Here is a 27,967-nt window from a genome sequence, read left to right as displayed (position 1 = left end):
AATAAAACGAAGAAAATGCTTTTTCAACACACTCTTTGTGACTCTCGTTGAAGAGTTCTTGAGACATTTTTATTTACATTTGGTTGAAGTTATTTTGCTATGGCCGTGGAAGAATAAGAGTCAGAAACAGAAATGATACATTCATTGTCTATTACATTTGTTTCAAAAAGGAAAGATTCAATTACTCAAGATCTGCTGCTTCTTTGAAATCTGGATGAAAATGAATAAATCACTAACCATCAGTTTAGGATTGGGTGTTCCCAGTTTAAGTGTTACACTTTGTCAGTCTGACAGCAATTATTAAAGTTCTGCAACTTCCTCTGTTGTACCTAACTTGTCTACTTCTGCTGAAATGACTTTTAACTACTTCTGACTATGGACTCTACGAACCAACCGGTTTTGGAGCTCTAGGTTTGCAGCGCTTCCCTTTATGAGATCTTGGTACAAAACAAAAGGAGTTGTTTCCGTGACTGATGTTGAATAGATGCTGAAAATAAATCTCTGATCAAATGGCGGAGTAGCTTTACTGGAGATGTGTCGGTGCCATGCATGTCACATTTACAAAAGGAGGAAAAGACAATTCCACCAGCAACAATACATTGTTTCAAGAACATTTCGTTTTGTATAAATGAAGGACAAAAAAAGGAAATTCACAAAAGAATTGATCGAGCTTTTTCCTCGTGAAAAACCTTCAAACACGTCAGTTCTGTAAAAATCCTTTAAAATCAATGCGATTGAACCGCTCACACCTCGTGTCACAAGAAGATGTTCTTTAAAAGGTCCCAAGAAGAAGAAAAAACAGCTGATGCAGCAAAAAACTGACATACACATCCCCAGTACATAGTATAGTTCTTCCAAATTAGTGTAGGATCGGGTCATTATCCTAAGACTTTTCACCTCTATCACCTATCCTTCAAAATATATATAGTGGACGAAAATGAAGTAAGCTGATAGAAGCATAAGATAAGTACATAATACCACCGTATAGATCATGATTATGTTTTACACTACAAAAATTTGAATAAAATGAGTAAAAGTGCAAAAATGTGGGATGTTTGGAATACTGCTTATTTCCATTGCACTTTTAATAATAATAATAATAATCCCATTTTCCTAAACTTTTTCCATAACCACACAGCACTGAACTGACGGGGGGATATATAACGGAACCAAGGAATATCTGCTTGAGAATCTGATAAAAGAACATAAAAGAGATATAAAAAAAAAACTGGCAATTACTGTCAGACTGATTTGCTTTGAACCTCAAACTACCTGATCTCCCCTCAAAGCCACAGAATTATAAATTATACAGCCCAAAATAATAAAATGTCTTTACAAATTACAGAGCCTCACATCACCTGTTCTCTAATAAAAACATCTGTGTGCGTGTGTGTGTGTGTGTGTGTGTGTGTGTGTGTGCGCGTGTCCCCTCTCGGGCTGCTACACCACAGTCTTGAAGGCCTGCAGTATCATGTTGGTTTGGTGGGTGAGCCGGTTGGCGCTGACAAACACGTTTATCACTCTGGAAACAAGCGTGACAGAGACACAAGGACATACGAGTCAATCATACGGCAAAGAAACCATGGCAACAATATTAGGATTGATCCGAGGAACACTTTGATGTGACTGGAATGGAGAATGTCAGGCTTCAGAGAATACAAGCCAGCGTGAATCCACAGGAAATGGGTCAAGGGAATTATTCAGCAATGGTGGATTTGATAGAAGCGGGCCTGTGATCAAACGACAACCATTTATACGGTGGTGGCAGAGAGTGTGTGTGTGTGTGTGTGTGCTGGCATGTGCGGGTGCAGCTATTAAATGTGTTGGTAGCTGTGTGTGTGCATGTGAAAAATAAAATGAGTGAGTGAGAGGACGGAAAAGGAAGAAAAACTGACAGAAAAAAACTCCTAAAACTGAGAATAAAGTAGAAACGTGTCATACTTTCCATCTCTGAAGTAGGTTTTGAGAGTGACACTGAAGCTCTTAGAGTATTTCACAAACTCTTTCTTCTGCTGTTCCAGCGCCTAACCAATAAAAACAGACAGCCTTTCAGCTCCACTTATTTCACAGATACTACATTTGTGTGTGAATGCTTTTCTTCTTCTTCATGCATCTACTCACCCGTCTATTCCGATGCTGGTATTTCCTGAAGACGGTATTAACGGTGTCTAGCAGCTCCTTGATGGCACTGGCGATGTCTCTGAGGATGACACACACACACACACACACACACAAATAAGAGCAGGAAAAACAATATCTCACAATCTGTCAGGCAGCGATACCCTGATAACCACAGCTCCTTGATCCTGCACACTGTCTTCCCTTTCTTTCACGAGCACGCTTTCACCTTCTTCTCCTGGCGTGCACTCGAAATCTGCAGTTTCATAACTTTTCAGCGTTCCTTTAGAATTGACGTCATTTTCTAAGCCCTCCGCTGGGTAAGTAACTTAAGCAGTGACTCACTAAGAGTATTGAATTCGATCAAAAATAATGACAAAGTGGGCCAGGAAAATGAAACGACTTTCACTTTCTCTCTTTAGTCTGTGTGTGTGTGTGTGTGTGTGTTTATACAGCGCGATGAACAAAGAAATAAAATGGCATGCAGGGACCTTAGAATTTAGTCATTACTAATCCATAACATACAAAGAAATGTCTAGAAATAAGATCAACTATTTGATTTTTTTAAAATTTGGTTCATGCAACATTATTTTGAAACGCAGCTGTTCCCAAGGTCCCAAATGAACTCCATTTCCCCGTGTTTATTCATACGTTAGCTCTAGCTAGCAGCGTCTGCACTGACGTCAAGTGTGTGGAGTGTGCATGTGATCGTTTGTTTGTTTGGATCTCATAACTCCCCAAGGAACTATTGAAAAGATGTTCAACTCGTCTTTGTTCCATTTTGCTGCATAGAATGAATTTGCATCTATTCGCACCCACTCGTGTCTTCTCTTTGACTTTGTATTCAATTGTGCCTCGTCCAAAATGTGCCTCACAAAAAACAATCTGTTGGTTTTTATGCAACGAGGGTGTTCATCACAAAGACGCACACTGTATCAAATCTTTTTGTCTTGGCACCAAACAATTAACAGTGAACGAAAAAGATTTTTATCACGTTGGAATAGTTGGCAAAAGTCATCTGGAGACATTTCCTGGCAGTGTTTACAATTAACACAGGAAGTTATGAGTGAAAACTTTCATATGGAGTTAAACCTGGTGTATATCGCACACACACACACACACACACACACACACACACACACACACACACACACACTGAGCTGTCTTACTTGATACTCTGTAGGAAGCCTACTCGGTCATTGATCTCATCCGGTATGGTGCTGAGGATGTGCTTCAGAGCTCGGGCTCTCTCGTTCAGCTCCTGGAACTCTGGCTCCCGCCTGTCAATCATGAACTCTGCAAACACCAGGAGGGAGAGAAAAAGTACAGATCACAAACTCACACGCGCGTGCAATCAGCTTCAGGAAACACTGAGATTAAGCAATCAATAATGGTGGTCGACACTGCAAATGCATACGATTAAATACAGGATGGAGTGTGAATGTGTGAACGTGTGAACGTGTGCACGCGCTTTAAGGTGAAGGCGTTTAGTGTCTTAACTGGAGAAAGGATTGGGCTGTACCATGCAGGAGGTACATTTAAAATTCATCTAAAGTGTGTGTATTCATTACTACCATCAATCACTGTACGCCGCACAAGGAATTCAATTACAGACAGAAAGGAAGGACCGCTCGAGAAAAGGGAGAGAGCGGCTGATTTGTGGAGAAACAGCTCCCCCTGGTGGATGATTGGTAGAATGGAGGACGGGCACAACAGAAACCCAAGTGAAGCCAGGTCGGTGATCATGCCACTTGCTGAAGTGGCACTGATGTGCGTGTCCTGGCAGGAAGTTCATGTTGACCAGTTTAATATGCCTTTCTAATTATTGACCCGCTGTGGGAACTCCCCCCTCCTCTCTTTGTATGCGCTGTTCACCGGGCATCCTACCTTCCACATCGTCTGCAGCCATGCGAAGCAGAGACTCGTTATAGTCGATTTTTATGTTCTTCTTCTCCAGTATTTTCATAACAATGTCCTGGGTCAGACCGGGGTTCTCCTTCTCTGCCTTGAAACACAAACAACATGCAGCTGAACTGACAGTAATCACAGTCAGCCTTCGTCATATAATCCGCAGATGACAGATAACGACTCTATTTATGATAAATATGAGCTCAGTTATTACAAGAAAACAAAATAAAACTTTGTTACCTTTATAACGGCTGCTCTCAGGATCTGTGCTGCTGACAAGTTCACTTTCTCCAACTGCAAGTTGTAAACACAAACACACAAACATAAGCCATAACACACACACACACACACACAGCTTCCCTCTTATCATGGCCTCTCTTCTGTCCTGAAGTGTAATTGTGCAGAAAGCACATACAAGCTAAAGAATCCTGCAATATCCGAGGAGGACCCCGTGTTATTGTGTCTCAGTCCATCCATCTGTAGAGCTGGAGTCCTCTGAGCTGATATTATGGTATCGCAGAGCTCGTCACTACTTCAGACTTTAACTTCTGAATGAATAAAGTATACATCTATCTATCTATCTATCTATCTATCTTCTCTCTGTCACTTTGCACACTGTGTACTACTACTTTTTAGCAATCACCAAACTTTTAAGGACATGGGAAATAATTACATTTTCGGTAAACTTTTTTCAGAACTACCCAGCACTGAACTGAGGGGGGAATTACATAAAGGAACGATGAAATATCGACTTGAGAATCTGATAAAAGAACAACATTAAAGAGAGTATAAAAAAAAAATTTAAAAAATCCCTGGCAATTACTGTCAGACTGATTTGCTTTGAACCTCAAACTACCTGATCTCCCCTCAAAGCCACAGAATTATAAATTATACAGCTCAAAATAATGAAATGTCTTTACAAATTACAGAGCCTCACATTACCTGTTCTCTAATAAAAACACGTGTGTGTGTGTGTGTGTGTGTGTGTGTTCAGTGCAGTTTGAACTTGTTTTTGTGTATTTCATGTCTCTATTGGAGTGTGGCCAGACAACAAATGAAAGGAGAGAAGAATGGGGAGTCGTGCTAGGATTGCATGGTCAGCATCACAGACTCACAGGCCACCAGGGCCTCAGCAAAGTTATAGTGTTTGTTTTTTAGTGCATCGTGCTGCACACACTTGGAACATTATTCCAACATATTATAGGCCAATCAAAAGCTACGGAAAACAAACCCCTCTGCACTTGAATGTAACCGTTCTGTCGCCGTTTCCTCGTGTGTATTTATTCTGTTTTAATTGTTCTCTCAACACCACTGAGAATGAGGGCATGCCGCCAATGATTCCACGAGGTTTAAATAAAAGGTTCAAACACAATACTCCTGTCCTCTGTGGTACAATATGAAATAGATGATTTTAGAATGTGTGCGTTTGTTGGCCGATACACAAAGAGCATAGATGTGAGTTTTAATTTGTTTTCAGTAAAATGTGGGAAGTAACTTGTTTGATGAATGATTTTCGTTTCAAGTCGGCCTATTGTTTTTCTTTCTCTTTTGATGGATCACTTGCACATCTCGACACTCCTGTGTTATTGAAACCTCTGTGTGTTTCATGGAATATAAATTTTGGATTTGTATCGTTAATATTTGTACATTTTTCAGAATGAATTGAGAGCGAGGCTTGCTTACCGACTTGTTAGAGCCACGTTAGCCGCCCTGTGAGGCTGTACATAAGCACAGCTTTTAACTCAATGCTAATCAACATGCTAACAATGACAATGCTGAGGTTCAGCAGGTATAATGTTGACCATCTTTGTTTAGCATGTTTGCGTGCTAACATTTGCTGAGTCGCACTATTTTGTCATAAAACAAACTATTAGCTACAACTACATGTGGACCTTATTATGGCCCTGGATGAAAGGACGTTTTTACATTCCATCCTTTAGTGAACATGAATATCTGCACCAAATTTCACCGCAATCCATCAAATAGTTGTTGAGATATTTTAATCAAAACTAAAAAATGTCCACAGCGTGAACTTTTGAACCTCGCACAGAATTACATTAACAGTAACACCGCGTCAGCATTTTCATTAGACGCACTTTAAGACCTCGTCTACTTGACCTGAATATTTAACACATATCCACATTTCTTTTTTTTGTGTTACCTCAACTGAAACTCTTGAATTGCTCACCTGGTTAAAGACGGGATACATCACCGTGTAGAGAGCCATAGAGACTACCGAGGCAGCGTCGGCTTCATTCTTCATGTCCTCCATGGGCATCCTTGACCAATCAATGGCTCTTTGTTTGCGTGCTTGTCCACTGATGCCAGTTTCGCCTCATTCGATCACTCACAGGAGCCTGACAGAATGGGAGCAGACAAGGACCTGAAGAAGAAGAGGAGGAGGAAGAAGAAGAAGGCAGGACAGGTGAAGAAGGGAGGAGAGATAGATGGTGGAGGATTAAAAGAAAGGTAAACATTGCTACAACCACTTTAATTCGGTGTCTTTAAATGTGCTCGCTTTGCAAAGACGGGACAGAAAATGTGGTTCGTCAAAGATGGAATAAATTCATAAAACACATTATAATAATTCCAACAATGCAGCAGCTTTATTATTTCCCCTTGCGTGCCATAAAAGCTGTATGCCACTTCCCAGAAAGCCTTTCAGTCACAGACATGGTGGTCACATAACAGCCACATTACTGAGGTGTGTGTGTGCTTTATACTGTTCCACCGGGTCTAATGGTGACAAAACTGGCATGAGTCATACCTCAATAAGGAACACCCTCTCCAATATTATTGCTGCAATAAAAATATTGCTGTGATAAATATAGAAGCTTGGCATACGTGTTCAGGGATTTTTCGACCTCAATCTTGTCATAAGGTGAGAAATAAGAGGAGCACATCTCTTGATACCTTCTTTCAATGTCTCTATCTGACACCTCCAGGACCAGTTCTTCCTCAGCCAGTGTTGGTCGTGCGCCACTTTTTACGGCATCTATAATATGACGCCATTTTTCATCCTCCTCATCATAGAACATCGTTTAACGCAGGGCAGGGACACTCACTTTAATACTCCGTCTTCATGTGAGGGCCTCGTCTTTTCACGAGTCCAGTGAGTCACCACGCGAGGACCTGACAGGGACTTTATAGTCCGCAACTAAGAGGGCTCTTAAGTTTATCAGTGGCTTTATTTTCCCCCTTGGTAATACCCACTATTACACTCATCAATTGTAAGATGTAGTGTACGGCGTAGTTTTGTGAGCTGACGTTGTTTTTTTAAAATCCCGGTTAATTAAGTGAGTTAATTATAAATTGCGGCCGCTATTGACGGTAGCTTGACTATTTAAAAAACAGCTGCTTTGTGTTGCGCTAGTGATGATTTACTCTGACCAATCACCTGTCTGCAGTGTTTAAACTCTACTACTGGTGCCACCATCCACAACTTTTGCTGATGGAAATGCGAAAATAACCGTTCCAATGTGTAACAACCTGAACAGCTGTGGTTACAGTGCGTACATAGGCTTTAGCCTAGTATCAGTGGTGGGTGTGGTCAAAGGTGTGTTCAGCTGCATCTGTAACCACACCCAACAGTGATGTCACAGGGCCCTGGAGTACACCTGTGAATCACTGCAGCAAAGGTGAGAAGTGAAACCACTGGAGGTCAGCAAAGACAAGATTTCCATGAGGGGCTAAATTACTCTTCAAATTAAACAGATTAAAAACTGATTAAAACTGATTAAAAACAGATACAATGTTAACTCTGTTTTGCATAATTAGACTGGGCTTTTCTTGGCCCAACATGCGGATAAGTTTAGATCTAACTGCATGTGTAGCATGAACAAAATATACTACAATATACAAACATATGTTTACCATTTTTTTAAGGTTATCAAAAAAATTTAGGAATAACATTTGGAAGGTTATTTCCTGTGCAGATGAAAACTAAATTGTCCTTCTTGGACAGATTTTAAATAAGGAATGACAGGTGATACATGTGTTAAGTCAATTAGTGCAATCGTTGGTAAGTCCTAACACACAGTTAAAGGTTGGGTTGAACCATAATTGTTCAATTAGGGGTTAAGTATTAATGTGTAAAGGTGTGTTTTAGCCCAAGTATTTCTTCCATAGATGGTAGCGCTTAACTGTAGCATCTCTATATGTATCTCATAAAACTTTACCCAGGTGGGCATTTCAACTTATCAACCACAAGTGTAACAAATGATCATAACGACTACCCTGCATTATTTCTTAGGTGTGCCTTCAACAGGTTTCTGGTATTGTGCATTACGGCTCACCTAAAATGGAACACAAGTATTAATTAGCTAATGTTATTAGCTACACCTGTGCTTTGCTTTACCTGTCAGGACAAACGTCTATTAGACACACTGCAGAGTCATTGGTGCAAACCATTAGAATGACGCATTTAAAAAAAAAAAAAAACACAGAGTAGCCACAGCAAGCAAAAAGGCATAAAAGTTCACAACCACAACTTTGCATGTCTAGCTCATTACGGAAGTTAGTTATTTTATATTGCAACTGACACAGACACCATTTTTTCCATCTTCATTATTAATAACACCACCTCTGTGTTGGCAGGTTAACTGACAGCGATGCGAGGCGATGCTATAGCGCCATAACTACTGTAACATTATCCCAACAAGTTTGTTAAAAAAAAACATATCGCTGGTGGTGCTGGAGGGTTCACACAGGTATAGCACGACACTTACCGGTGGGGAGATTGTTCCCAGTGAAGTGAAGAGAAGAGAAGTGCAAATAACAAGGAGGTGGATGATGTTATAAAGCGTACAACACCTACAGGTAGTGTTAGCGCTAACGTGAGATTAGCAGTTTAGAAGCAGGTGATCAACTCCGCCGTAAGCTAACTAGCACTATATCGCTAAGCTACGTGTCTGGTGATAAAACGGCGGAACTATTAGTCATATAACAACACTAGACAGGTGTTAATGTTGTTTGCTCCAATAAGCCCTCTTGTTGTGGTTTGTGTCTTATATTCAGGAAGTTTTCTGCCTCACAAAGCTGGAGGCAGGAGTCCGTTGTGGGCGGTGTCGCGAGCCGCCCGTTGGTATCGCAGGAGAGGGCTGGTTGTAGTTCTTTCGGTAAGTCTCCTTCATGCTTCGTCGTCGCAACGGCCACTAAAACAGACTTCAAATCCCAAAAAGGTACAGGACAGGTGGTGTATTTTGTGACGCTTTCGTTTGACAGAGCTAAGCACGAACATTGTTAGCGCTTATCCGTGTGTATAAAGCACACAAATATAAGTAGTAGAGCTGTGCAGAATACATATTTAAAGTTGATTGAGAGCAAACTAATTTAGGTTAGCGCGGCACGAAATTAACTGTTGCACCGTAGGACAAGATAGTTCTCTGTCACACTGTTGTGGATAACAGATGAAGATACTCCTAAACACCAGCATCAAGAAAATTGAATTGAATTGCAACGGATTTTTAAGAATATCCATTAAAGTTTAATGCCCCTTTTACAGCATACATATCTGTGCATTTAAACAAACAAAAATGAACTATGCTAACTGTTGTAGGGGGCTAGTTTCGGGTTGTTATAAAGCTGGAGGGCATAACAATTGAGACAGGTGAAATAAAACATACACACAGTTGAATAAAATTACTACGAATATGTGACACATTATATGTTCAACACAAAGCCGCCGTGATTAGGTTCGAACCCATTTTTATATAGACTATAAAGGTAAAGTAAATGTAGGCTACTGTTCTTAAGCAAAGACGGAAGCCGAAAATTGACTTATTTCGTCTCACATCGATACTCTTTGGTAGACGGTCATTTGACCAATCGGCGTGGAGGGGGGCGGAGTCTGTGGCAAATGAACAAGCAGCGAGCTGCGGCGCTGGAGAAGAGCAGCAGAGAGAGAGACCGCACACATCCATCCATCATACCTAACACCGTTTATCGGTAAGAGCCGTTTTATGCAATAACCTACAACCGGTTCAATCGCAAAACCTGCACTGATTTATCTGAATGAAACTATAGGATAACAAACCTTAACTGCTCCGCTTTTGCAAGATACAACTAAGATTTCTGAGTGTGTCTATTGAATTGTTTTTTCTTTAAAAGGTGTAGGAATGTATTGGTGTAATAGGGATTTTTATGGTATGGTGTAAAGGGATTATGATGCTATAATCAACATGTGTAGGCTTTTAATAAGGGCGCGGGTGGAAACGCACATTGGAGCCACACATATTTCTTCAAGCCTATATTGATTAAAGCCGTTACCCGTGTGTTAACCACCCAATGCTATTTCATTTTTCTCGGTGGTCTTTGATTGCAATGCTTGTTTTTGTTGTTCTTGTTGTTGTTCTCACTGAAAACAAGCTCAGGCATTGCAGTGTTGTTCTTGTCCTTGAAATACGGGCAAAGGCGCAGTGAGTGAGTGTGTGAATTAACGAGGCAGATAGTAGCCTGGTCCTACCCTATCCGCACCCCACACACACACGCACACACACACACGCACGCACTCACCACTTGTTATTCCTTCATGCAGGTCTGTGTATGTTTGTGTTCATGGTGGTTTTGGTGAAAATATGTTGCTAGCAGAACCGGCAGATTCAGCTTGTAGAAACAAAATCTTTGGTAATTCAAAACTGGAATATTATGATGTAGCCTATTTATACACGACACTGCACCTCCGGTTAAATCATATTAATTTTCATAGTGATACCATGTGTGTGTGTGTGTGTGTGTGCTGAAGGGGGGGGGGGGGGGGGGGACATCAATAATGGCTTAAACAATTCAGTGTTGCTTCCTCTCGTGTCTCATTCTCTCAATCCACCTATGATCTCTTTATCTCTGCAACTAAGATAATGACCTCCTTAATCCTCATTTAGGCCCGTAGTTCTGCTCCACATTCAGAAAGGCAGCATCCCTTCAGTCATAATCTCAATGAATTAATTCCATATGGAGCCACATCACTAAATCTCTATAAAGCCTGCTGTTTCCTATGCCCTGCTTTGGTGTTTGTGCTTTTGTGTGTGTGTGCGTCCTGGCTATTCCCACCGAGCGCTGCATTAATTGCATTTCAATAATTAAATGTCTTTCAAATCAGCCTAGCGAAACAAAATGAGGGGAGGGAAAAGCAACTGGCTGTGTCTGAACACTTCCAAGCATAACCTTGTGTGTGTGTGTGTGTGTGTGTGTGTGTGTGTGTGTGTGTGTGTGTGTGTGTACGTGCGCGCGCGCAGGAGTGTTGATGTTTGTCGGTCAGTTACGTATTCTGCTGTGACAATAAGACGACATTTGCAATAAATACTGCGGTAGACTATAGATACATAATCTCAGGCTAGAATGAAACCTGATATTTGCTGCAGCATGAAGTGAGACAAAAAAATCTAATATATAATCTTTCTTTGTCCTGAAATACATTTATTGCCCACACTGAATTTAAATTGACTCAAAATGCAGGAAAGCTAAAGGCCGGCAGTGATCAGCATGAAAAACTGCTTGTTTGCCATCCAGAAATGGAATTCATATGAAAAACACAAAGTGTGAGAAATATCACGACAGTTTAACTTATATACATATATACATATAGATATATCACATTTGCCGTATGACCAAAAACATAAGAACGGTGGGTGAATTCAGCATCTTTTTCTTTGGCGTTAGTTCTGCTTTTCCCTTCACTTTCTAAATGAACACACACCTGCACATCCACACTCAGGCAGCCGGTTTGTCCCTCCGTACATTCTGCTGCAGCAAAGACACGAGGGATTAGTTCATACACCTGTCCAGATAGGAGGATGCGAGCAGAGAGAGACGCAGAGAGAAAGAGGTCAGGAGTTACATCAGGGAGTTACAGAGGGAGGAAATGTAAAGAATGGAAATTAATCGTTCATTTGAATGAATGCACCAAACTCTGTTAAGTGGTTAATGTAATGCATCCAAATTGGAAAAAAGCATTGGATGTATACCATCAGCAAAGAGACCATCCAAAAATAATTACCTGTTAACATTTCAAAATAATTAATTTCAAATGCTACATGCTTTTTTTTTTTTTTTGCCGATGGTGGATATTTAACTTCTCTGCAAATTTCTAAACAAGATTGTCCACATTTAAGGGAAATTTACTGCCATTTCACAGCAGGCTTTTCAACCTTTAACAGTCTTTCCAGCTCACATCAACTCATGGTGCACACACACACACACATGCACACACACACAGACCCTGGAATCGATCCGACCAATTGATCAGTGGATTGGTGAGGAGTGGGCTGAGTGTAGAAGAGGTGCGATGACAGACAGAGACAGATCTCTCCGAGGAGGACAGTAAAACGGTTGAAGTGATTTGGTAATACCCACATGTTTCTCCTCTCGCTCAAACTCTGCGGCTCAAATACCAAATCAATTTGAATTATTCTCCTAATTGTCTCTCTTGTCTCTCTCGGCCTCTTCTCAATTTCCACACCTGTTCGCTATAGCTAACCCCTCCACCCGCCGATGAGAGCCAAATGATCACGGTGCGGTTTGTGAGCGATTCAAACACCCTTATCTTCGCCCTGCCGTCTTTCTGCCATCACTTCTTATTCAGCATCACCCGCCTTGTCTCCCCTGCTTACCTCTGCTACCCCCCTCCTAACACACACACACACACACACACACACACACACACATGCACACGTTTCCCCCACAGGACTGGTTGGTAGTGACCTTTCCTGTGCTCCTGTGTCTCCCTGGTCTTTAGTCCATTTGAAAAAAAAGCCTCCAGTCTTTTCACTTTTACCATTGACCCCAAATAGAGGCCGATCCAATTACAGCTCAAACCTCCGAACAGCACTCCCACAGCGCCGTAGCTGTTATTGTATGTGTGTGTGTGTGTGTTTTTCTGACATAGGAAAAGAAAAGGGACACTGTTGAGTGTGTCTTGGCAGAGCCAGTCAACCATCTTGCCGTTGCCATGCAGGGGGCCGTTAGTTATCACTGGCTCTGAATCAAAGCCGGTATCTGCGTGTGAGCTGCCTCTATTCAGCTTTTTCAGTGCACTTCCTGTCTCCGTCTATCTGTCTTTATTTGCGTCTTCATCTCTTTTTTATTTTTACCAAATGTCCTACACACACGTCTTCCTTGTTTTTGTTGGTTTCTGTCTCTGCTCGTCCTTTTTTCTTTTCTCTCTCTCGCGGTCTATTAAACTGTCTTTGTGCCTCTTTATCGCTCTCTCTCTCTCTCTCTCTCTGTGTGTGTCTGTGTGTCTGTGTGTGTGTGTGTGTGTGTGTGTGTGTGTGTGTGTGTGTGTGTGTGTGTCCCCCTCTGGGTGTCTTTGTTAGCGGGGATTAATAAAGGGTTGTTAACCTCTGCCTGCCCTCTGTGGAGTGTACAGTGAGCATCCTGGGACTTCAGGCTGGTTCCATAGCACGTTATGTCATTTACTAACAAGGGGCTGAATGAGCTACGGCACTGAGCTGGGGATGGGCTGTAGGTAATGTAGTCTGCCACTGGGATGGGTGTAAGCTGCGAGGGTAGAATTTGTTTCTTTAATGGGTTGTTTCTGTAAGTTTAACAGGTGCTAAAAATAAAACTATTGCTACACCCACAGCAAGCACCAGAAGACCAATGTATTGGGCCATTGTTGTGGGTATGATTGAAATGAAACAGTCCCCACACTCTTAGCGATACTGTTATAAAAGTACTGTAGAATTTTAGTTATTGAAGTATTGAATCAATCAGGGTTTCTCTTTCCACCGGTGGCCCTGTATATTAATTAAAGCACATATCACATGTTGCCTTTTTGTTAATTACAGTAATCAATAACACATTTCACACTTAATTATAATTTCCTACGCGTGAGGAAATTGAAATCATTGAATTGGACACTTAAAAAAATGACATGCTGTAAATCACCCTTAAGTTGTAGTAGAGATAATGTCTACTTTATAAGATGGTACCCAGTGTTTCCCTCCGATTTTACTGTCCAATAGAATGTAAACTGTCGGAAACCTGCTGGTATTTGCACTAAAACTTAACTAATCTGAACTAATGTTAGCTGTGAGGTGAATTATTTACAGTATAGCTGGTATATGAATAACTATTGTCAGCTTATTTAGCCTCGGCTTTTAATTCCTGAAGTGCCACCTCCACCAATGTCAAAAGTTGCACTGTCGACAACACGGTCCCGGTATATAGTCCTTTATCACCGGAGACCTTTTCATGTGTCACAGTAGTGTAAATAATAAAAGGAATCACTGGTTGAATTAGAGGCTTGTTAATGCAACGCGGCAAAATTAGGCTCCATCTTTCACGGTGACACTAAAAAAATGACAGTCGGCAGTTTTAAAATGACAGTCACATTGAGTCTGCAGACACATAGATGGCCTAGTTTAATGTTGTTTTGATCTTCAGGCTTATTTGCTCATGAAACTGCAGTTACATTTTATCCTAGGATTTATGGTTTAATTAAAAAGTAATTCAATGAAGTTTATTCCCGGACACATTGCATTTTATATTTGAATTATGAATAAAAAAAAGACATGAAACACCTGAGTGAACATGCTGGTAGTAATTGCTGCTTTGGGGGGGGGGGGGGGGGGGGAGTGGTTGCATACTGAGAGGGTTTTGTATTAAATGATGAACATTCATGTAACACATTGTAACCTCTACAAAATGATGTTGAAGTGGTTGTTAACTTACCTTTAAAATGGCACAGTGGTGGATCTTTTTCTGTCAATACCCTTAATAATTAATATTTGCATATAAATAGATGAAACATTTAAATTCTGGTCATTCTTCAGGATTTTGAGATTCTACCTTTTGCGGGTACTGTAATAGATTGTCTCATCTATTACCGCTACACAACAGGGTTAATACAAACAAAACTGTTGCACTCTTCTTCTTATTTTTTCTCTCCAGATGAGATAGACTTGCTACAGTAGGTGCAAATAAGGGGCGAGGGCAGAATGGACATCTTGATTGATGAATTGTATTCACTTTATTGGACACAGTAATGGAAGTCCCCAGCCGGCCACAGGGGTTTAATGCTTCCTCTCTCCGACACTGTAATGGAGTTAAAGACTCTACCCAGTGGTGGGCTTTATTTCTGCGTCACGTGTGTGTAAATCTTCTGCCCCGCCTGGGGAGTCTTCACATCAGCGGGTGAGCAAATAGGTGGGAGATTGGTGTCTAATCAAACTGGGGGAAAAGTGAGACATTCTGAGACTTGTGTGTGTGTGATTGGAGATTAATGATGTAGGTTTAATCATTTTTAGTGTGAGCGTCCATGAGCCTTCTTGCATTCATCTCAGTTCAAAACCAGAACAATATGTAGAACACGGCCGCTCTGGCGCCTCCAAGGAAAACTTGAAACTCGTGAACGATAATCAGACTACATTCTCTCTGAACTGAAATAAAAGCCCTTTTATAAGTTCGACATCTTCATGGTGAAAATCGTGCCAGAGTGTCCATCGCAGAAATTCAAGGTTTTTTCGTGAACAGAGATAATCACAGACGTCATTCTCTGCAGATCGTTCCCAGATTGAAAGGCCAGCATTTTCTACAGAATTTATCAAAGGGCCTTTGAGCTTCGACAGTTTGGAAGTGTACTTAGAGCCTAAGTGAACCAGTGTGCAGAGATTTGAGCTGGAGCAGAGAAGTGGGTTAAAGGGGGGAAAGATACTGTTTGGGGACTTTGCTGCAGCTCCATTGTGATCCCTTCCAGAGGGAAGAAGAAGAAGAGCAGGAGCTCGCCTTGTTTTTGCAGAATGTGTGTGTGTGTGTGTGTGTGTGTGTGTGTGTGTGTGTGTGTGTGTGTGTGTGTGTGTGTGTGTGTGTGTGTGTGTGTGTGTGTGTGTGTGTGTGTGTGTGTGTGTGTGTGTGTGTGTGTGTGTGTGTGTGTGTGTGTGTGTGTGTGTACCTGTACCAGACAATGTCAGAGAGTGCAACTGAGTGACAGAACTGGAGCTGGTGTGAAAAGTTCTTGCAAAGAGAGGGGTTAGAAAGGAAATGCTGAGTAGTGTGTGAAAAAAAAGGAAAGATAGTTTATCTGCCTATATGGAAGGAGGAAGATATGTTTAAAGGGTAGAAATACTCTCTGTCAGCTTGGCAAAACGAAAAATGTCCATCACTTGCAGTTGCTTTGGTAACCTTGGCTTGGAAGTGTGTGTGGAAATGTGTACTTCAATGTGTGTGTGTGTGTGTGTGTGGATTTGAAGCGTGAATGAGGATGTCCATGTTTAATAAATTCCCCCGGCCTCCGAAGCGTGGCGTCTCAAGGTGTTGGGTTTAAATGGCAGTAAGGATTAACGTGCATGCTGTGGATTTGGGTGACGTCACGTTTTAATTGTGGAAATGTCAACTGACGATCTATTCTACCTGAGAATTAGGATTACACGGAGAGATTAGAGGCTGCTTTTTTCAAAGGCCAGTGAGTTTAATTGCACGGAATTAATCAAGTTGTCAGGATTAAACTCTTGCAATTTAAACCATGAGAGATTTTCCTTTTAGTCACGAGAGAACGTTTTATAGCTGGGTGTTGGGTTTCCCTGCTTACCTGCGAGGCGTGCTGGGAACCCCCCCTGAGCAGACTGGAGCCAAAGTTGGGCTCTTAGTCATCGATGGCCAAACCGCCAATGTGTGGGATCCTCTTGCAGACAACGTGCCACAACTCAAAAAGGTCAGAACGGTGTCACCGTTACAAGTAATAGCCAGCCACCCATGGTGTTATTAACCACTCACACGTGCACACTCGCACACAGACACACACACAGTTGCACACACAATGATGCTCCACACTACTTTCCCTGGCTTAACTGCATGGCTGGGTCTTTCCTTACAGAAAGCAGGGCTGTCTGTCTCAGAGAAGTTCAGCTCCCACAGCTCGGGAAGGTCAGGAACATTACCTCCATTTACATCTCTGCCAGCCCCCCCCACCTCCTTCCCCTCAGCCTCTCCCTCTCACACTCTCTCTGGACCGCTCTCGCTCTGTCTTCAGTGACGCACGACATGTGAGAGCAGGTGAACACACGTGAGTCGCTAACAGTTTATCAACTGCTTGTCAAACACCAGGGTTGTGCCTTCGGGTGTCATAAAAAAAAAATGTTGTTGCTAAAATCTGTTGCAAGTTCTGCATCATTAATGCATCAAGGCTGTTCCCAAGGCTTTAAACCACAGCTTCTGCACCGTTGATGGGCCGCCCTGCTATGGAATGACTCATATCTAACTTAATATATGATCAAATTAAATTAAATATTTCTATCGAAGGACTTCATCAAATTTTTTCCTACTCTAATTCTCTTTTTTAACACAATGAAAGGACACGTTGAACAATTAGGCAGGTGTTACTCTATATGTCAACAAATCCCCTGAAAAGAACCAACATCAATAATGCATCAGTCTCAGCACTTCTTGACTGGCCCACGCTGTCTCTAAGCCGAGCTCCATTTCAACCGACATGAAGCTGTAACATGTTTAACAACTCACAAATGTATTGCTGCTGTTGTTGTTTTGAAATGTAATCATTTCGTAAACACTGCAGTTTTCAGCAGACGTTACTCAAACAAGCTGAAATAGTGGATTTGTTGGGGACTATTTAGACAGTGTTTGGACAATAAGATGAGAAGATAACCAGCCTAATCTTTTTTTGGATTATGTCAGAGGCCACCATATTGTATTTATACAGTGTGGCGCAAAATTGTTCACCTCTTTGGGTACATGAACAGCAAAGTGTCATGTGACTCCTCTCCCAGTGAAAATAAATGGATTTCCGTTTGCTGACTCAACTGGATGCAAATCCAGCTGGCAGTTTGGTCAATGCCGTTCTTGTCAAAAGCAGTCTGTCCGAAGACGTATAGATGGAGCGCAAACGAGATGAAAGGCTGACTGTCGGTTTTGGAAGGACATAAAGTGGAAGTGACGTGTGGCGATGCGTGTTTATTGCAGGAGAACGAGGGATGTAACCTCAAATCTTACGACCTAGATGCATGTCATTGTAAAATGAAGCCAGGGCTGTCCGGCTCCGGCCACTCACTCGGTATGTGTTGCTTTAAGGACAAGGCTATGGCAGTAGTCTATATTTGTGTTATTGCAAACAAATCACAGAAGACCAGAACTAGCAATGACAAAAACCAAACGCCTTTTCCTTGAAAAGTTTAAAAAGTTTAAAACTGTAGTTTTGAAAAAATATGAGTGCACAGATTGGCTGCCGTCGTAGTAGTATTTGTAGTATTTACAACAGGAGGGTGGTTTGTGTGAGATTGAATCAAAAGAAACTACAGTGCCCGTGTTCGTGGGTTTGGATGTGTGGATGTATTTTGATAGTTCGTTTTTGGGGTCTATGACACAGAGGAATACGCTTTGGCTACATAGACACAGGATCACACGAGGATCAGTTCATTGTTGGGTTTTGGTCTTTTCATTCGTTGACAATGAGGAAAAACGTTGAATATCACCAGACTAATCCTTTTTAATGGATTTGACATTACTGCATCCCCTCAGACTGGACCGGCTTCATTTTGGAGGGGAGCGTTGTTTGTCACATGCCACAGCACAGCAATGGAAAGGACAGTACACAACAGGATGGGTCACTAACTCTCTGTGGCTGCGGCACATTGTTGTTGTTGACACTCAGGTACATTGTGACCACAGTCCCCCCCACACACACACACACACACACACACACACACACACACACACACACACACACTGCACATACAGAAGCAGCCAGCAGATTCCGGCCCAATTGAATCCTTTATACAAACTGTATAATGACAACAGCACAGCGGGGAGACAAACAACACAACAAATGTCCATGTTTTGGTTCACACTTAGCGCCATCTCTCAGTATCTCTCTCTCTCTCTCTCGCTCTCTCTTTATGCTAGGCTATACATATTATTGACTCTGACTTTTTTTTTTTTTTTTATCCTTTGGGCAGCAGCAAACAATGTTGCCTGGCAACAGCAGCACCAGAGAGATGGTGCAGTGTGTGTACATTCCTTGTCATTGTATTGTATAAAGCAAGGGAGGGTTAAAGAGACTGAAAAGGGTATATAAGTAGAGCAGTGAGAGGTATAGGAGGGAGTTGGTGACGATAGATAACGTGTGGATGAGAGGGACAGAGAGAAGGAGAGATGAGGGGAAGGATGGAGGATGGAGGATGCAGGAGGGAGGTAAAGGCCGCTTCCTCATCAGTCATTCTGTGCGGACAGGAACTCGCCCATTCACATTCAAAGGCTCAAACGCACACAGAGAGCGAGAGCCGATTTTGCAGGAAGGAAGCTTATTTAACTCAAGATGATAAGAATGGTCATAAAATATGTATGAGCTCATTTAGCAGATGTAGTCTGAACAGCAGTGGTGACTGCAGTCAGCAGTACACTTGTAGTTACCGCACATTCTTGTTGTTTATCAACTATCTCACAGCCTCTCCTCCCTCTCTCTCTTTCTCTCTCCATCTCCTTCTCTCTGTTATTTCTGTGCACAACTGCTTCTGCCCTTTTTCCCCCTCTGTCCTTTCCGTTCTACCTCTTCCCTGACCCACTGCCCTTTCATCTGAATTCATTTTAATCCGTAACGATTTTCTTTTTTCTCTTTAATCTCTCTCCTTTTACCCCTCTCTTTTCATTTTTCAGCACTATCTATTTATCTACTATTTCCAGTATTTAACACGGTCTTTATCACAAATATAGAGTCCTCTTTGCATTTGTAAGTACACCTGTGCGAACAAGTAGAAATTGTTTTTTCATGAATGCGGTCCTCTTTTGAGGTCACTGTTTAAACTGGCAGAATGTTTGACTGACAGATGTTTCCTGTCTCTCTCTCTCTCTCTCTCTCTCTCTCTCTCTCTCTCTCTCTCCCCACATCCCTGCTCTCTCTACTTTCATGTTTTTCTCCATCCCTTCCAAAATCCTCTTGTCCTTCATCTCCTTTTCTCCCTCACACAATAATCTTCTATCCCTGTATCTCTCTCTCTCTCTCTCCTCCTGCCTCCTCTCTGCAATCCTCTTCTCTCTGCCTTCCCCTCTCTATCCCCTCTGCAATCCTCCTCTCCCCACTTTTTGGCTCCATCCCTGCCCAAATCATTTTCTCTCTTTCATCTCGTCTTCCCTCCGTCCTCATCTGTTTCCCTTCCTTCCCCACCTTTTTTGGCTGCCCATTAAATCTCTCCTCTTGTTTCTTTCCATCCAACTCCTTCCACTCCAATACGTCCCTCTTGACTCTAGCTATCCGAGGTCTGTGCTGCGATGTTGATACTGGAAGTTTTCTCACCGTTCCTCCTCCTCGCCATCCTGTTGTCGCGCTACGGTTGCCGGGCGGCGGACATTCCGGAGGACACTACAGCAGAGTTCTCGGTCAGACTGTACCACCGGCTGCAGGCGGCGGGGGATCAGGACAACATCATTTTCTCCCCGCTGAGCGTGGCTGTGGCCCTGGGGATGGTGGAGCTGGGGGCCAGGGGGGCTTCACTGGAGGAGATACGGCAGGCTGTGGGATTCAGCCACCTGCTGCCAGGTGAGAGACACGTTGATGTTGCTTATTTGATTAAAGGCACATGAGCTCAGTTTACTCGTTCGTTTTACTCTTTCTAATGGAAGATGCTAGCCAGTTGCTTTATGGTAAGTGTAGGATGCAGTGTTTTTGGGCGCTTGACCCATTGTAAAAGTCATATCTCCCCTCAACTCTAAGAAATGCAATACTAAATAACTAGCACACCCCTTAAATATTATATAATAAACTATCTCATTCAACATACACACAAACCCGCTGTACATGTGCACGCCCCCACACGTACATAAATAGACACTGCACTGTTTCATTTTCAGAAAAGTAACCAAGTGGCAGATAGGATAGCAGTTAGTAATGTGCTCAAACAGTAAACAGCCAGTTGTCATTTCCATCTTATAAGTTTTTACGCCTATTACTGTTTTCCAAGGTTTGTTTCATATTGCAAAATGTATACGTTGTTTTAATGACCATGAGTTCCCTTCACCCTTAAAACGGAAACAGAAAGCTGAATGACATGAAAAAAGCTGCTCTGTGAAATGTGAATTAAAATGATAGATGCATACTATATTCCACGAAGATTCAATTCCCACTCTGACAGAAGTACTGCGAGTTTAGATGGTTTAAATGTTCCCAATATGGGCCTATATTTGAACTTCATATGCATAAGATAAGATTTGTATTTCTATCGCTTTTCTATCTTTTCCACAGCCCTGTGCTCTTTAGATACAGCTACATTATGAATGTGTGTGCCTCCCTCTGTTCTCCAGGCGTGGAGTTCTCTTTGCTCCACAACCTGACAGCGGCGCTGTCGGACGATGACACCCACTACGTGATCAGATTTGCCAACAGCCTTTTCCTGCAGGAAGGCGTCACCTTTAACCCCGAGTTTCTGCACCTGATGCGGAAGTACTTCCGGGCCGATGTGGAAACGGTCGACTTCAGCGAATCGGCGGCAGTGGCCGAGCAGATCAACAACTGGGTGGAAAATCACACTGAGAGTGAGTTGGAGGGGGAGGGAGGAAGAAAGGGAAATATAATACAAAATCCAAATTTATTGAATACATTTCCAACCCTCAGTTGCACAGATCTCCATCTTTATCCTTGTGCACGACTTCATTAGCTGCAGGCACCGTATGGCCAAATAAAAACTAATATGGCTCCTGACGCACTGCACTAATCACCCCTCCTCCCAGGTAAGATCCGTGAGCTGCTTTCAGCGGAGGACTTCAACAGCGTGACCCGCCTGACCCTGGTGAACGCCGTCTACTTCAGGGGCTCCTGGAGAAACCAGTTCAGGCCAGAGAACACCAGAACCTTCTCCTTCAGCAGAGACGACGGCTCTGAAGTCCAGACGCTCATGATGTACCAACAGGGAGACTTCTACTATGGTAGGGATGAACTGTGTTTTCCTGTGTGTGTGTGTGTGTGTGTGTGTGTGTGTGTGTGTGTGTGTGCGTGTGTGCGTGTGTGTGTGTGTGTGTGTGTGTGTGTGTGTGTGTGTGTGTGTGTGTGTGTCCGTCTAGAGAATTGCACTTGTGGCTCTTTTTCTGAAGCCCTTGAATTTCGTTTTTCCTGAGGTTATTTAAAATGTTAATCTTAGATCTGAAATATTCATATTTTGAGCGTTATTCCCAGGAAAGACTCCTCTTTTCTGCTCAGTGAGCTCTGCTGCTGAAATCTTCACTGGCACAAACTCCTCCTGGTACATCTGTTTGATTTAGTACATTTTGTAGGCTATTTTGTTCATGTCATACAATATTAGCGATACTGTGACAGTCTGTGGCAACTTATGTAGTGATACATTAGGTTTTGCTAAATCTACTCTGACAGTCGGAAAAACAAACAATGCTGCGTTTCCTTTTGTTTCCTTTTGTATTTATTTTGGTTTTTCTGCCACTTCACACACACTTGTGTCATCTGGGATTTTTTTTATTAATATCTGCTTCTAATTAGATTTAGGACAGGACATCTTTTTGTCCAATGTTATGCTGATTTTCAATCATTTGGAGTCATTTTAGAGTAGTCACTGTGAATTTCCAAAATCTTGCTGAAAAGACCTTTTGCTTCTTTCCATTTTTAATATTTGATCATTCAATTTTCTACAAACGGCATGCACGCTGGGACACACAGCTTTGTTTTAAATGGAAGAAAAACATTCTTTCAATGGGTCAAAGGACTGAAACAATAACTTATTGTATTCTTTTACATAGGGCTGCAACTAATTGTTGTTTACTCTATTAAAAAAGCAGAAAATCCTCACATTTGAAATGCAGGAATATTTGCAATTTTGGCTAAATTAATTATTTAAATGTGTTTTTTAATGCGTTGTTGATTTGGGGTTATTATGATGTAGCTAACACATGAATTGTACACTGTCTGGGTTTACTGTCTGAGTAAGTGCTGTCTTAAAAATGCTGTTGAAGTTTTCTATCCCTCAAACACTTTCAAGGTTATATAATGAAAGTCACAATCTGGCTGCTTTGAGTTGGGAGCACTTTTATACTTGGCAGTCTTTGGTGTATTTGGTGTTGTGCCAGCACTGTGAGGTGTAAGACCAGTTTGTACTGGAGTCCTGCAGGTTGGCTATAATACATCTGAATGACTCCAGTCTGTCTTTTCTGCATCTAGTCATTTTTTGTTTTTTTTGTTTGACGTACTGCCAAAGACGGTTACATCATGCTTCTTACTGCACTGCTACTAAAGTTGGCCCGTTTGAGTTATTTTGGTGCAGTCTGTATGTGTGTAGTGAGATTGCACTTGCATACATCTACTTTCACAGGGTGCACACATTCTCACACACCCAGGATCAAGGAGATCTGTCTGTGTGTGTGTGTGTGTGTGTGTGTGTGTGTGTGTGTGTGTGTGTGTGTGTGTGTGTGTGTGTGTGTGTGTGTGTGTGCGCGCGCTGCAGAACAGGGACAGGTCCTCGGGGAGAAGTCTGATTTTGCATTCTCATTTTGAAGCACAATCATCTTGGTTAAGTAAAATGTTTTGGGACGCCACACCCCGCTCTCTGCTGCAACGATGCCTCACTCTGCATTAGCAGCCGCTACACAGAATGCTCCATGTTGGTTGATGAAAGATGATACGTCTTTTTGTTGTAATTTTCCCTTTTAAAGCAGCTTCAAAAGAAAAGAAATAATGTGCCAAAATTGATATAACGTCTGGTTAATTGCTCTGTAATCTCCATCTCGCACTGCAAATACCTAAGTAAGTAAGTACGCTTATATTTAGAGTTAAGATCTAGTTGGACTTGTTTTGAGTGCAAAAGGATTATCTCATCCTGACTAAGAAATACTGTCTCTCTTAATTCAAGTAAACGTTTGTTGGCTCATCTTGATGAGATCTTTTTTTTTTTGATGGGCTTTGTTTAATTAGATACAAGGGACATGTCTCCTAACGATCCGCCTCAAGACTGAAGATGTCACTCTCTCAGCCTTTGTAGCGTATCTGTGAGAAGATATCAGCACTTACAGATGTTCATGTGCGTAATCACATGTGTTTCTCTGTGGACATGTGTGTGTGTGTGTATATATACAGTATATGCAAGGATGTGTTTTTTTCCCCCGAGATCCCAGATTGGTTTACTGGGTTTTATTTCATGCCTGAAGACAGTTAAGTGCATGATTGTGTAAAAAAAGGGCACAAGATCCTTTCCTGCTTTCTACACACAGAATGTATACAATCCATTTCCGCACCAAGTGAAGCTAAAGCCTTTCATTGAAGCGTCAGTGGTTTTTAATTAGTGCATCAGGGAAATGACCACACGCGATGGGATCAATACAGTGGATCAATGTGCCCTGCTCCTCCTTCAACGAGGTTCACAAACCCATTGTATGAAGCACCAATACGTGTGTGTGTTTGTGGTGTCTTTTAACGTTTGCATTTGCGCATGTTTCCTCCCCACCAGGTGAGTTCAGCGATGGCACACAGGAAGCTGGCGGCGTGTACCAGGTGTTGGAGATGCCCTATGAGGGGGAGGACATGTCCATGATGATCGTTCTGCCTCGGCAGGAGGTGCCACTGGCTTCCCTGGAGCCCATCATCAAAGCGCCACTGCTGGAGGAGTGGGCTAACAATGTCAAACGGCAGAAGGTGGAAGTCTACCTCCCCAGGTGTGAAGTGACACAATGTCTTCCGTTTGTGACATCACTGTGCGTCACACGTTTTTGTTTTTGTACCCAATTTACCTCAAGATGCCTTGGTTACTTGTGCATCAACTACCTACACTACAATGACATCTTGTTGTTGTGGTTGATACATTACATTTCCCAGAATACAAAGCTCCTAGAGAATGTCCCTGCAGTAATTGCCGTTTTCAATTTAGTCAGAGGAAGGGGCCATAATAACGACGGCAATATTTTTTTTTTTTCTCCAATTAAATTGCATCCTCCATCATTGGAACTCTATGATTGCTTTATTAATGATGACGGAAAATGGCAGTTCTTTTTATATTAGGGTATACTACAAACATTAGAGTAACTGTCTACCCGCACTGCAAATATGTGAGGAAGACATCATGTATTTTTACATTTGGCTAGTTACAATGCGTATGTAGAAATGTTATTTTATGAAATCTTACACGCTCACTTTTTCCTTTTAAACACAGTGACGGATATACAAGCACTGTAGGCATGCATGCAGTGTGATGACGACTTTTTATATTTTAACTAATGCCACCGTGGCAAAATACAAGAAAATGCTCAATATGATTTTATGTCCGTCCAATTAATCTGATTCTTTGAACCTCTGTTCAGGTTCAAAGTGGAGCAGAAGATCGACCTGAGGACCACTCTGCAGGAGCTAGGAATAAAGAACATCTTCACCAACGACGCTGATCTCTCCGCCATGACAGGTAACACCACACTGTATGAAAAACCACACTGCGGTCCTTCATTCTTTGGTACTTGCTGTTAAGTGAAGGGTTATTGAGATCACCTGTTGTGCAAGGTGTGGGGACTGGCTCCTAACTATGATCAGCGCTCTTTCTTTAGGGCTTAAGAAAGATGGAGAGCTGAACTCTCGAGGCATTTTAACTTCTCAGATTTTGAGCGTTCTGAAACCTAGCTGGAGGGAATCTTAAAGAACAAGAAACCTTCTTTATACACAGCTCCTTATGATCGAAGAGGCTTTTTTTCATTATTGTGAAAACACTTGTGAGATCTCTTTCTCCCAGTAAATAGTTCTGTATTATGGCTTCTTCCCGATCAGCTTAAATCTGGAGAATCGGTACCGCCACAACACACAAACACATAGATTATTATATAAAACACATAGAGGCACAATTGAAAGGAGAAATAAACTCCTAGAAGGGTTCAGCATGAGAAGTTGATTCCATTTCTGCTTCTTGGCTGCGGTGAAGTTGCCTCAGGTACTTTCTCAGGTAACCAAGGTAACTGGCACCGAGTGGGCAGGTCAGAGCTGTCACATCATCCGGTAAAAATAGATCCAGAGAGAGAGAGAGAGAGACAGACGTATACATGCTGCAGAGGCAGAGCAGTAGAGAGACATACATATTTTATCTGAAGTAAAACTATTAATTAAAATAATGTTAAAGGTAAGTGAGGATACGAGTAGCTTTATAGGATTAAAGCAAAATAGCTCTTAATGAACAGACCCTCCTTGCTGGTGAACAGTTTGTTCTTACTGGTCAGGTGGAGCTAGAATTATATTGTGAAACACAATCTGCAGGCTGTATTGGACTTTAGAACATCTTGTACTAGATCAGCATGTACTCAGAGGACATGGTCTATATCTGGAAGGTAGGTAGGTAAGAAAAGTTCTCAATCAACTCGTAAGGATTTTCTGTCTGAGCGGACGGCACCCAGTGGGACTGAACGATGTGATGCTCTGGTATATATAGTGATGATCTGTGTGTGTGTGTGTGTGTGTGTGTGTGTGTGTGTGTGTGTGTGTGTGTGTGTGTGTGTGTGTGTGTGTGTGTGTGTGTGTGTGTGTGTGTGTGTGTGTGTGTGTGTGTGTGTGTGTGTGTGTGTGTGTGTGTGTGTGTGTGTGTGTGTGTGTGTGTGTGTGTGTGTAACAGATGGTAAGGACCTGTACATTGGGAAGGCTGTGCAGAAGGCTTACCTGGATGTGACAGAGGAGGGGGCCGAAGGAGCCGTCGGGTCAGGTAGATTATGTTCTTCGTCATAATCGCCCTCATCAGTAACATTACCACACATTGCATTTTCTTAGTATGAATGGGCCTCTACGGCAACATCAGGATCACTAAACACTGCCCCCGTCTGTCAGAAAATAACTTCTCTCTCTCTCTCTCTCTCTCTCGCTCTCGCTCTCTCTCTCTCTCTCAGGTATGATTGCTCTGACCAGGACTCTGGTGCTGTATCCACAGGTCATGGCTGATCACCCGTTCTTCTTTGTCATCAGAAACCGGAGGACAGGTATGTGCGTCTCTGTGCACGTAAATGTGCCTCTGATATGCAGTATGTGTGTTGTGGTCTGACTTTCTATCTGCCCCCCCTTTCCTCAGGGTCCATCCTCTTCATGGGCAGGGTCATGACCCCCGAAGTCATCGAGCCCAACGACCATGACTTTGACTCCATGTAACCGTCGCGTGAGCTCGCTCGAGATCCTGACGTCATAAGCGCTACCTATCCTCTATCGCCATCTTCAGCTGTGTTTTATACTCTTGAGAAAAACAAAAAATATATACAAACTGAATATTATACGATATATTATATATTGAAATATGACATACGACATATGATGTGTTTTGATACTGGACGCTTTAAACTCCTGGATACAGACATGCAGGGCAAGGAAGTTGTACATATTCTCTGGTGTATGGTTTGTATATGAGAAAGACGAGAAGAAGAAGAACACATGATATGTAATCCACGCACAACCCCTTTAAGTTCAGCAGCTTCGCGCTCACTTACGCCCACACACACACACACACACACACACACACACACACACACACACACAAACAGTTTTCTCTCTACTTCTAAAATATTTACTCTTTCTTAATCCAGATACAGTATGTGCACACTGTAGGTTTCACACTTTAATCATATCCCTGTACATTTGACATTGTGTTCTATAAAATATATATATATACTCAGTATTTATTGCAGAATAAACATGTGCAAACATCTTGTCCCACCACGATGAATCTTAGTAATATATCTGTTCCAGACAGTATTCTAGTCATTTTTTTACACTGTAGGCACATGGCTAAACTGCTGATGAACTAACATGCCTTATCATATCTGAGCGGTTGATTAAGGCCCAGTCGGGCATCTCACAGGTGAGCAGGGGAGACTGCGTAACTAAGGCGGGTTGCTATAGAGACGGAGTGGAGCATGCAGGCGCACTGAGAAAGATCTGCTGCACTGTTCTGGATGTACATACAGGGAGAAACCGTTAACACCAGCTGTATTCAGTCTTTTACTCAATAAAAACATGAATGTGTTCCCATTAAAGACAGACTGTGTGCCTCTC

General features: G+C 42.2%; 2 protein-coding genes across 3 annotated transcripts; one reads left to right on the top strand and one right to left on the bottom strand.

Annotated features, from left to right (window-relative positions):
* Positions 1–16: 16 nt before the first annotated feature.
* pdcd10a (programmed cell death 10a) lies at positions 17–9,093 on the bottom strand. Its single transcript, XM_076100156.1, has 8 exons — positions 8,754–9,093; positions 6,215–6,409; positions 4,267–4,320; positions 4,006–4,123; positions 3,288–3,414; positions 2,122–2,200; positions 1,942–2,024; positions 17–1,522 (listed from the first exon to the last, which is right to left on the bottom strand). The coding sequence occupies exons 2-8, from the start codon at positions 6,302–6,304 to the stop codon at positions 1,441–1,443; spliced, it is 633 nt and encodes a 210-aa protein (XP_075956271.1). The 5' UTR covers positions 6,305–6,409; positions 8,754–9,093; the 3' UTR covers positions 17–1,440.
* Positions 9,010–27,967, top strand: serpini1 (serpin peptidase inhibitor, clade I (neuroserpin), member 1). 2 transcript variants are annotated; one of them, XM_076100155.1, is made up of 10 exons: positions 9,010–9,143; positions 9,837–9,972; positions 20,221–20,509; positions 21,271–21,501; positions 21,697–21,891; positions 24,414–24,618; positions 25,261–25,358; positions 26,547–26,633; positions 26,815–26,904; positions 26,994–27,967. In XM_076100155.1, exons 3-10 carry the CDS (start codon positions 20,242–20,244, stop codon positions 27,068–27,070), a joined length of 1,251 nt encoding a protein of 416 aa, XP_075956270.1. In that variant the 5' UTR covers positions 9,010–9,143; positions 9,837–9,972; positions 20,221–20,241; the 3' UTR covers positions 27,071–27,967. The 2 variants fall into 2 exon arrangements, with proteins under 2 accessions (XP_075956270.1, XP_075956269.1); XM_076100154.1 differs by having other exon boundaries at positions 9,055–9,206.

Source organism: Anarhichas minor, unplaced genomic scaffold (assembly GCF_050575085.1).
Source record: "Anarhichas minor isolate MPS153535 unplaced genomic scaffold, ASM5057508v1 ptg000026l, whole genome shotgun sequence".
Classification (NCBI taxonomy): domain Eukaryota; kingdom Metazoa; phylum Chordata; class Actinopteri; order Perciformes; family Anarhichadidae; genus Anarhichas; species Anarhichas minor.
The sequence above is the reverse complement of the archived record's forward strand: the minus strand, read 5'-3'. Positions and strand labels throughout refer to the sequence as shown.

What these genes read in the sequence shown, in the direction of transcription:
- pdcd10a (XM_076100156.1), bottom strand. Translation starts at nt 6,304, where the DNA reads ATGCCCATGGAGGACATGAAGAATGAAGCCGACGCTGCCTCGGTAGTC. An exon ending in TGAGAGCAGCCGTTATAAAG is followed by an intron (nt 4,124 to 4,266) that starts GTAACAAAGTTT and finishes TTGTGTTTCAAG; the next exon opens with GCAGAGAAGGAGAACCCCGG. An exon ending in ACCTACTTCAGAGATGGAAA is followed by an intron (nt 1,523 to 1,941) that starts GTATGACACGTT and finishes GCTTGTTTCCAG; the next exon opens with AGTGATAAACGTGTTTGTCA.
- serpini1 (XM_076100155.1), top strand. Translation starts at nt 20,242, where the DNA reads ATGTTGATACTGGAAGTTTTCTCACCGTTCCTCCTCCTCGCCATCCTG. An exon ending in ACAGGGAGACTTCTACTATG is followed by an intron (nt 21,892 to 24,413) that starts GTAGGGATGAAC and finishes CCTCCCCACCAG; the next exon opens with GTGAGTTCAGCGATGGCACA. An exon ending in TGATCTCTCCGCCATGACAG is followed by an intron (nt 25,359 to 26,546) that starts GTAACACCACAC and finishes TGTGTGTAACAG; the next exon opens with ATGGTAAGGACCTGTACATT.